At 37.2% G+C, this 11,479-nt stretch overlaps 1 protein-coding gene across 1 annotated transcript; it reads right to left on the reverse strand.

Moving 5' to 3' along the window:
- Positions 1-2,004: 2,004 nt before the first annotated feature.
- LOC122050286 (leucine-rich repeat receptor-like protein kinase PEPR1) lies at positions 2,005-10,776 on the reverse strand. Its single transcript, XM_042611206.1, has 3 exons — positions 10,653-10,776; positions 9,984-10,456; positions 2,005-2,337 (listed from the first exon to the last, which is right to left on the reverse strand). The coding sequence occupies exons 1-3, from the start codon at positions 10,774-10,776 to the stop codon at positions 2,005-2,007; spliced, it is 930 nt and encodes a 309-aa protein (XP_042467140.1).
- Between the last annotated feature and the right edge of the window lie 703 nt (positions 10,777-11,479).

Raw genomic sequence — 11,479 nt, forward strand, 5'->3', positions numbered from 1 at the left:
CATGATTGGGGGTTTCAAAACAACTTCATTGAGTGAGAAATATTTCTCTTCAATGATCTCTAATGTGTATGCACTTTGTTGTCCAAGAATCTCATCCTTACTAGGTTCTGAAAATTTCAATCTCCACACGTGTTTCAATTAATAACTTTTTCCCTCCGAAAACTTGCATCATCCTTACATGAGGGTAATTAAGCTACCATTGATTTCAACAATTCAGAGTCCAGATTCAGATTTAAGTTTAAGGAACTTCTGCAATTCAGAAACTCAGAAAACAGGTCCATAAACCTTACCAAAGAGTTTCAGAAATGAACTAATTTTCAAACCTTTGGTGCTTCAAATTTCAGTTTCAGAAAGTGCAATTTAAAAGAAGTTCAGACCAGATTCATGAAGGCTCTTATGTAGGATGAATACCATTAAACACGGTAATGGTAACAGCTTCAAATCAAATCATTGCTAGTCGGAAACACCTTAAAGAATTGGCACTCAACAGGTTTACAATTTCAGAATTCCAGAATTCAGATTTCCAGTTTTAGTTGTGCCATTTTCCAACTATTTCCCATTCAAGTTCAGGTTTTGTATCAGTACAGAATTCTGAATTGCTGAGAAGCTAAATATTTCCAAAATTCAGAATTCAGCTTTCAACAACTCAGTTCCAAAGAAATCAAAATGCTTCTTGTAAAAACAATTCAGTAACCACTCCCTTCTTGAATGGCTCGAAGATGTCTTCTTGGTGCTCATATGCAGGAGTTACTGAAATTAAACCAACTGTCGTATTCCAATTTCAGTAATCAGCCCCTTAGAATGCTCAATAATCAGAAAATCCAGGGAATTGCATTTAAATCAGAATTCATATTCAGGGAATTACTGAAATCCTGGTTTCCGGAATTTCAGAATTATTGTTTTTTTCATACTTCAGTTCCAAGAATCAGATTTAGGGAAATTATGGGTTCTTGATCATGAAAGATTTAGAGAAAAGGTAACATCAAATGTTAATGGCAGATCAAGAGCTTTCTTGAGACTGTCATTGATATAAAACATGCAATGGGGGTTGGCACAAAGAAATCAGGACACATTTTTTCCCCTTTTGAATCAGGAAATCAAAATCAATAAAAGCTCAGGGAAGGTTTCAGGCATTCAGAAATCAATGTTCAGATTATCAATTGTGTCATTCAAGAATTCAGATTTAGGATTCAAGTTCAATGGAGTTTCAAGAACTTGATAGCATAAGAAGACTGAATTTGATTTCTGATATAGATTCTGTTGTGAAATTCTCATCACTTTTTTCATTCAAATCCTATAGCTTTTGACCACAGCCCCTTAATTTTACTTTCTTCTTAAAATGCTTGAAGACTGGAGTGTTATCATTCTGGTGCAGAAGTTTCAGAATTGAAACCAGCTACTGTAATCCCAGCTTCAGAAATTAGAACTTGAAGGAATTTTGGCTTGAATCATGTGGAGCCAAGTTTAATAAGGAATCTCATTTAGCACTGAATTAATAGGAAGTTGAATTCCAACTTTGGCTGTTCAGAATCAACACATTAACTTGGCACTAAACAGGGCTTTGAGGTAAGAACTGCTGCAATCAATTCCAGAATCAGATTCATGGTTCAGTTTCTGGACCCATTGAACCCACTAAACAGGGCTTTGAGGTAAGAACTTGGCATTAAACAGGGCTTTAAAGTAAGAACTGCTGCAACCCATTGAATTAGGCAAAGTACCAAAGAGATTGTTTTGGCCAAGCGATAAGAATTTAACCTTGCATGCATTTGCATTGAAAGAAGGAATTGAGCCATTAAGATTGTTATCATTAAGGTAAATAATCTCCAGAGACGGATTTGGAACAAAAGAGACGGATTTGGAACAAAAGACTGGATATATTGCCACTCAATAAATTATTGTGAATCAACAAGTTCGATAACTTCTCTAAATTCTGAAGGGTCGCTGGCATCTCACCTGAAAGGGAATTATTTAAGAGTTCCAAGTGTTCAAGGAGGGTGCAATTGCCTAATTCTGAGGGAATAATCCAGAAAGATCATTGGCAGCAAGATTTAGTTCCTTCAGACGAATAAGCAACACAATTTCTTTGCCCAGAGAACTAGAAATTCGTAGTGCAGGAAGCACAATTGAAGTGGCATATCCACTTTTGTCGCAACTGATTCCCGCCCATCTACAGGGACTTGGGTCTAATGAATTCCAGGTAGAGTTCACTGATTGAGAAAGTATCAAGTTGCTGGAAAGGGCTAATAGTGCAGTTCCATCAGAGTTCAAGGCATTGCTTAGTTGAAAGATAGCCAAGAGCAACAACAGCAGAAAATTCATGATCATGTTCATTGGTCCCTAATAGAAACAAACAAGTCAATTATCCTACCATGTTTTCTTCACGTGATATAACTAGGATGTTGCCTAGATAAAGCATAAGAAATTATATATAATGATGATTTCTAACAATTTTTGCATGTAAAATAAGCAACAAAAAGAATAAATAAATAAATGAAATAAACTTGAATCTCTAGTGAAGAAGAAACTGTCTAATATTGCAGCATCACAACCATCATCAACTGTGGGGGTTGATATTCAAGCATAACAAAGGTAACTTAGTTTAAATTCATTGGTTGTTGTCCTATGTAGCTAGATCTCTGCACACTTACCCATCAATTTGAATTCTTGCTCGCCACGGCCAAACTTTTTGCTTCCATCTTCTCTGATCCGATTTGGACACACAACGAAGGGCGACGTGATTCGTACCAAATTGCATTTCGCGATAGCATACACGACTTGCAAGGGAACTGCAAGGACCAAGCACACCACTGGATAGGGCTCCGGAAGAACCATCAAGGGGCGCTCCCAGGGGCCATGAGATTACAAGTGTGCAGACCGATTGCAAGGTAGGTGTTTCCTCTGTTACGACTTTGTTTTACTGTTCAAATAGAGGATTCTATGGCATGCGGTTGGAGGCTAGCTAGTGACAATCATGGGTTCTACTCACCATCCGGGAGGCAAGTACATCATTTGGAGTGATCGCGTGCTGACAGCTTGGCCGGAGCAATCAGAGAAGAAGCTATATAGTCATCAGTCTTCTGCGGAAGGTGCCCGCGGGGAAGACACACCCTTACGTGGCCTCTAAGGCATGGCGTGGCCTCTACGGCACAACGTAGCCCAATAGGGTTGCGCCTTACATGGCAACACATAGTTGACGATGGGTTCGGTGAGCCGTTAGATTTTGAAATTAAAGCTTCACGGGTTGGATCTTCGTCCATGGAATCCTTCCTTAACCATTACCATTACCATTAGGACGACTAATGCCCGTAAGCTCCGGCAAAGGATGGAAATCATGAGCAGCAGCGGACTAGGCTAGGGCACAACAAATCCCACAGATGACCAAGCATTGAAGTTGGGATGGGGTATTGCTTAGTTGGTACAATATACCAAAATTTCGGTATATCGTACTGATACCGATTTTATAATATACCAAAAATTTGAGTACAGTATTATATCATAACAAAATTTTCGATATCGGTATACGATTTTTAGCGAAATTTTTGGTATACCGTACTGATACCGAAAATTTACTCTAAATGGTATAAATATCGGAATTTCGGTATACTGAAATTTCGGTATGGTATTAGTATGAAAAATTTTTATACCGTATTTTTTTGTATGGTAACGGTATACGGGTTGGTGGTTTGGTATAGATAAGTGCCTAACGAGGCTTTCTATCTGTCATTTCTCCATCAGGTAAATGAAACTATTATTTTTGTGTCTAATATTGCCACTTATCGCCGACTCTTTATTCTCTTTCCTTTTTATACATCACTTGTTAATTTTTTGGTTATGACTGAAAAATAGTATTTTTTAGCACTTTCCCTCACATTTGGGTCAATATTTTAGTGGTTACTAGTCCATTTTGTCATGACCATGGGTTTAAATTTCACTTATCCTTTGCTGGCATTTACTACTACTTCTTATACTTGTCTGGGACCAATGTCTCAACCAAAAGAATCTGTGTTACTAATTAAGAACAAAGAGGAGATGTAACTGTGATAAATCCTCCAAGGAAGAAGCGACTGTCGATGTCTCTGGAAACTCCTGGGAGGACATGACTGTCGACGGCTTATACGTATTACATAACACATTTCATCTTTTGTCGAGGGAGATTGGGGTGGTGGCTCGGTGCGCTCAAAACGCTCAAGTTATTTAGTAATGATATTGATCGAGGTGCTGCCGCCTGAGGTGAGGTTGTCGACATGGTTGAACTCGAGCGGTTGCAGCTGAAGGTCTCTTCGTCGGAAATTTCTAGCCTCTCTCCTTACAAAAGCTTAATTCTTTGACAGAACTGGAGTTGTCCAAGACCCCACCTAGGTTTTCTGCTTCGTCAATCTTGTCTGAGATTTCTAGACTTAAGTGTCTAACAAGGCTCTCCATCTGACATTTCTCTATCAGGTAAATAAAACTGTTATTTATGTGTCTGATATTGCCACTTATCGGCTCTTTATTCTCTTTTCTTGAATAAATCATTTGTTATATTTTGGGTTATGACTGAAAAATGGCATTTTTAGCACTTTCACTCACATTTGGGTCAATATTTTAGTGGTTACTCTTCCATTTTGTCATGACCATAGGGTTTAAATTTCACTTATCCTTTGCTGGCATTTACTACCACTTCTTCTTATACTTAGGGGTGGAAAAAAATACTGAAATTTTCGTATACTGCCCATATTGTACCAAAATTTACCGAACTATATCGATTTTACGGTATATCAAAAATTTTGGTATGGTATTATACCATACCGAAATTTTCGATATCGGTATCAGTATACGATTTTTAGCGAAATTTTTAGTATACTGTACTGATACCGAAAATTTACTCTAAACGGTTTGAATATCAGAATTTTGGTATACCGAAAATTTGGTATACCAAAATTCTGGTATGGTATCGGTATGAAAAATTTTTATACTATATTTTTTGGTACGGTAACGGTATACGGGTTAGTGGTGCGGTATAGATAACTACTTAACGAGGCTCTCCATCTGCCATTTCTCTATCAGGTAAATGAAACTATTATTTTTGTGTCTGATATTGCCACTTATCATCGGCTCTTTATTCTCTTTCCTTTGAATAAATTAATTGTTAAATTTTGGGTTATGACTGAAAAATGATATTTTTAGCACTTTCCCTCACATTTCGGTTAATATTTGGCAATGAACCACTAAAGCCATTGTATGAAACATTGATTTGTATGAATAATGTGAAATCATTCGAGGGCATCAAACTCCCTGTTAGATTGTTAAAAGAAATACCAAAGCTATGTAGTATATTCAAATTCCTCAACTCAAGTGGAAGTTTCCCTACTAATCCATTATCACTGAGGTTTAAGACTACAATTAAGTGTTGCAACGAACCCAATGATGATGGGATGTTGCCTCCCAACTTGTTTTCTCCCAACTACAACTGAAATCATTCTCTTATAGTATCAACTGAGAGAGATGAGATAAATTTTCAAAGCTTGTCGGTATTGTTACATTGAAAGAGTTGAATCTCAAGTCCAACACAAATAACCAATGACATTCTGATAATTAAAAAGGCAATGGACCATACAAATTGATATTGGACAGATTCAGAAGCTGAAAGTTGGCTAGGTTTTCTATTTTCCAAGGTATCGGTCCATCAAGCTTATTCATTGACAAGTTGATCATGGTCAGATTCACAATGTTCCCTATAGTTTAAGGAATTTGTCCATTGAGTTTGTTGAAACTTAAATCAATATATAGCAATTTGATGCCACAAAGAATTCTGGAATTGAGCCACTAAGATTGTTGTATGAAAGAACCAACCTCTTCAAACTCGAACAGTGTGAAAGGCCTAGAGGTATTGTCCCATTAAGCATATTATTGCCTAATAACAAAACCACCAATTGATTTCTAAAATAGATACCAAGAGGGATGCTGTCAACAAGACTATTATTAAATCGGTTAGGAGTCTCAAGTTTTTTCAACAAGCCAAGTTCTAATGGTATTCTTCCCGACAATTGATTATTAGAAGCAGAAAAGAACGTCAAGTTAGTGCAATTACCCAATGCCACTAGAAGTTCACTTTCAAAACTATTGCAGCAGAAAATTAATCTCTCCAACTTGCATGTTGTTTTTGATCTAAAAGAGATGTTCCCCACTAGATCATTTTGACTAGCATCCATTTCTGTGAGGTCATCTATGGTCATGGGAATAAGTCCTCTCAAATGGTTCATGTATAGATAGAGCTACTGTAACTCACTACAATTACCAATTGAATAAGGCAAAGTACCAGAAAGATTGTTTTGACCTAGCTGTAATAATTTAACGTTGCATGCATTTGCATTGAAAGAAGGAATTGAGCCATTGAGATTATTATCATTAAGGTAAATAATCTCAAGAGATGGTCTTTGGAACAAAAGACTCGGTATATTGCCACTCAATGAATTTTCGTAAAGCGCCAAGTTTGATAACTTTTCTAAATTCTGAAGGGTCACTGGTATCTCACCCGAAAGGAAATTATTTGAGAGTTTCAAGTGTTCAAGAAGGGTGCAATTGCCCAATTCTGAGGGAATAAATCTAGAAAGATCATTGGCAGCAAGATTTAGTTTCTTCAGACATCTATTCAACCCAATTTCTTTGCCAAGAGAACCCGAAATTCGTAGCACAGGAAGCTCAATTGAAGTGACATATTCACTTCTGTTGTAACTGATTCCCGCCCATCTACAGGGACTTGGGCCTGATGAATTTCGGGTAGAGTTCACCGACTGAGGAAGTATCAAGTTGTTGGAAAGGGCTAATAGTGCAATTCCATCAGAGTTCAAGTCATTGCTCAATTAAAAGATAGCCAAGAGCAACGCTAACAGAAAATTCATTATCATGTTCATTGGGCCCTAATAGAAACAAACAAGTCAGCTATCCTACCATGTTTTTTTCATGTGATATAACTTGGATGTTACCTAGAGAAAGCATAACAAACTATATATAATGATAATTTCTCACAATTTTCACATGTTAAATAAGCAACAAAAAAATAAATAAATAAAGTAAACTTGAATCTCTAGTGAAGAAGAAACTATCTAATATTGCAGCATCACAACCATCATCAACTGTGGGGGTTGATATTCAAGCATAACAAAGGTAACTTAGTTTAAATTCATTGGTTGTTGTCCTATATAGCTAGATCTCTGCACACTTACCCATCAATTTGAATTCCTCCTCACCATGGCCAAACTTTTTGCTTCCATCTTCTTTGATCCGATTTGGACACACAACGAAGGGCGACGTGATTCGCACCAAATTGCATTTCGCGGCAGTAGACACGACTTGCAAGGACACTGCAAGGACCAAGCACACCACTGGATAGGGCTCCGGAAGAACCATCAAGGGGAGCTCCCGGGAGCTGGGAGATTATAAGTGTGCAGACCGATTGCAAGGTAGGTGTTTCCTCTGTTACGATTCTGTTTTACTATTCAAACAGAGGATTCTATGGCATGCAGTTGGAGGCTAGCTAGTGACAATAGTGGGCTCTACTCACCATCCCGGAGGCAAGTACATCATTTGGAGTGATCGAGTGCTGACAGCTTGGCCAGAGCAATCAGAGAAGAAGCTATACTGTCGTCAGTCTTCTGCAGAAGGTGCAGCGGAGAAGACACACCCTTACATGGCCTCTAAGGCACAACGTGGCCTCTAAGGCACAACGTGGCCTCTAGGGCACAATGTAGCCCAATAGGGTTGTGCCTTACGTGGCAACACATAGTCGACGGTGGGTTCGGTGAGCCATTAGATTTTGAAATTAAAGCTTCACTGGTCGGATCTTCGTCCATGGAATCCTTCGTTAACCATTACCATTACCATTAGGACGACTAATGCCCGAAAGCTCTGGCAATGGATGGAAATCATGAGCAGCAACAGACTAGGCTAGGGCACAACAAATCCCATAGATGACCAAGCATTGAAGCTGTGATGGGGTATTGCTTAGTTGGTACAATATACCAAAAATTTTGGTATACCGTACTGTTACCGATTTTACAATATACCAAAAATTTCGGTACAGTATAATATCATAATGAAATTTTTGGTATCGGTATACGATTTTTAGCGAAATTTTTAGTATACCGTACTGATACCGAAAATTTACTCTAAGTGGTATAAATATCTGAATTTCGGTATACCGAAATTTCGTTTTGGTATGGGTATGAAAATTTTTTATACCATATTTTTTGGTATGATAACGGTATACGGGTTGGAGGTTTGGTATAGATAAGTGTCTAACGAGGCTTTCCATCTGTCATTGCTCTATCATGTAAATGAAATTGTTATTTTTGTGTCTAATACTGTCATTTACCATCGACTCTTTATTCTCTTTCCTTTGAATACATCACTTGTTAAATTTTGGGTTATGACTGAAAAATAGTATTTTTAGCACTTTCCCTCACATTTGGGTCAATATTTTAGTGGTTACTTGTCCATTTTGTCATGACCATGGGTTTAAATTTCACTTATCCTTTGTTGACATTTACTACTACTTCTTCTTATACTTGTCTGGGACCAATGTCTCAACCAAAAGAATTCGTGTTACTAATTAAGAACGAGGAGGAGATATTACTGTGATAAATCCTCTAGGGAGGAAGCGACTATCGATGTCTCTGGAAACTCCTGGGAGGACATGACTGTCGACGGCTTGTACGTATTCTATAACACATTTCATCTTTTGCCGAGGGAGATTGGGTCGGCGGCTCGGTGCGCTCAAAACACTCAAGCTATTTAGCAATGATATCGATCGAGGTGCTGCCGCCTGAGGTGAGGTTGTCGACATGTTGGTACTCGAGCGATTGCAGCTGAAGGTCTCTTCGTCGAAAATTTCTGGCCTCTCTCCTTACAAAAGCTTAAGTCTTTGACAAAACTGGAGTTGTCCAAGACCCCACCTAGGTTGTCTGCTTCGTCAATCTTGTCTGAGATTTCTGGACTTAACTGCCTAACGAGGCTCTCCATCTGCCATTTCTCTATCAGGTAAATAAAACTGCTATTTTTGTGTATGATATTGTAACTTATTATCGGCTCTTTATTCTCTTTTTTTTAATAAATCATTTGTTAAATTTTGGGTTATGATTGAAAAATGACATTTTTAGCACTTTCTCTCACAGTTTGGTCAATATTTTAGTGGTTACTCTTCCATTTTGTCATGACCATAGGATTAAAATTTCACTTATCTTTTGCTGGCATTTACTACCACTTCTTCTTATACGTAGGGGTGGGAAAAAATACGGAAATTTTCGTATACTGCACATATCGTACCGAACAATATCAATTTATGGTATATCAGAAATTTTGGTATGGTATTATACGATACCGAAAATTTCAATATCGGTATCAGTATACGATTTTTAGCAAAATTTTAAGTATACCGTACTAATACCAAAAATTTACTCTAAACGATATGAATATCGGAATTTTGGTATACCGAAAATTTGGTATACCGAAATTTCGGTATAGTAACGATATGAAAAAATTTTATTCTATATTTTTTAGTACGATAACAGTATACGGGTTGGTGGTTCCGTATTGTTAAGTCCTTAACGAGGCTCTCCATCTGTCATTTCTCTATCAGGTAAATGAAATTGTTATTTTTGTGTCTGATATTGCCACTTATCATCGGCTCTTTATTCTCATTCCTTTAAATAAATCACTTGTTAAATATGACTAAAAAATGATATTTTTAGCACTTTCCCTCACATTTAGGTTAATATTTGGCAATGAATCACTTAAGCCATTGTATGAAATAATGATTTGTATGAATAATGTGAATTCACTCAAGGGAATCAAACACCCTGTTAGATTGTTAAAAGAAATATCAAAGCTCTGTAATATATTCAAATTCCTCAACTCAAGTGGATGTTGTCCTACTAATCCATTATCACTGAGGTTTAAGACTGCAATCAAGTGTTGCAACGAACCTAATTATGATGGGATGCTACCTCCCAACTTGTTTCCTCCGAACTACAACTGAAATCATTCTCTTGCAGTATCAACTGAGAGAGATGAGATAAATTTTCAAAGTTTGTCGATATTGTTCCATTGAAAGAGTTGAATCTCAAGTCCAATGCAAATAATCGATGACCTTCTGATAATTCAAAAGGCAATGGACCATACAAATTGTTATTGAACAGATTCAGAAGCTGAAGGTTGGATAGGTTTTCTATTTGTCGAGGTATCGGTCCATCAAGCTTATTCATATATAAGTTGATCATGGTCAGATTCACAATGTTCCCTACAGTTTGAGGAATTTGTCCATTGCGTTTGTTGAAACTTAAATCAATATATAGCAAATTTGATGCCACAAAGAATTCTGGAATTGAGTCACTAAGATTGTTGTGTGAAAGAACCAACCTCTTCAAACTCGAAAAGTTTGCAAGGCCTGGAGGTATTGTCCCATTAAGCATATTATTGCCTAATAACAAAACCACCAATTAATTTCTAAAATATATGCCAAGAGTGATGTTGTCAACAGGACTATTATTAAATAGGTTAAGAGTCTCAAGTTTTTTCAAGAAGCCAAGTTCTAATGGTATTCTTCCCTACAATTGATTATTAGAAGCAGAAAAGAATGTCAAGTTAGTGTAATTACCCAATGCCTAGAAGTTCACTTTCAAATACATTGCCGGAGAAAATTAATCTCTCCAACTTGCATATTGTTTTTGAACTAAAAGAGATGTTCCCCTCTAGATCATTTTGACTAACATCCATTTCTGTGAGGTCATCTATGGTCATGGGAATAAGTCCTGTCAAATGATTCGCGTATAGATAGAGTTACTGTAAATCACTACAATTACCAATTGAATTTGGCAAAGTACTAGAAAGATTGTTTTGACCAAGCTGTAATAATTTAACATTGCATGCATTTGCATTGAAAGAAGGAATTGAGCCATTGAGATTGTTATCATTAAGGTAAATAATCTCAAGAGACGATCTTTGGAACAAAAGACTCGGTTTATTGCCACTCAATGAATTATTGTAAAGCGCAAAGTTTGATAACTTTTCTAAATTCTAAAGGGTCACTGGTATCTCACCTGAAAGGAAATTATCTAAGAGTTTCAAGTGTTCAAGAAGGGTGCAATTGCCCAATTCTTAGGGAACAAATCCAGAAAGATCATTGGCAGCAAGATTTAGTTTCTTCAGACGTCTAAGCAACCAAATTTCTTTGCCCAGAGAACCCGAAATTCATAGCATAGGAAGCTCAATTGAAGTGAAATATCCACTTCTATCGCAACTGATTCCCACCCATCTGCAGGGACTTAGATCTGATGAATTTCGGGTAGAGTTCATCAACTGAGGAAGTATCAAGTTGCTGGAAAGGGCTTATAGTGCAATTCCATCAGAGTTCAAGGCATTGCTCAATTGAAAGATAGCCAAGAGCAACACCAACAGAAAATTCATTATCATGTTCATTGGGCCTTAATAGAAACAAACAAGT

This window comes from Zingiber officinale, chromosome 3A, assembly GCF_018446385.1.
Source record: "Zingiber officinale cultivar Zhangliang chromosome 3A, Zo_v1.1, whole genome shotgun sequence".
Classification (NCBI taxonomy): Eukaryota; Viridiplantae; Streptophyta; class Magnoliopsida; order Zingiberales; family Zingiberaceae; genus Zingiber; species Zingiber officinale.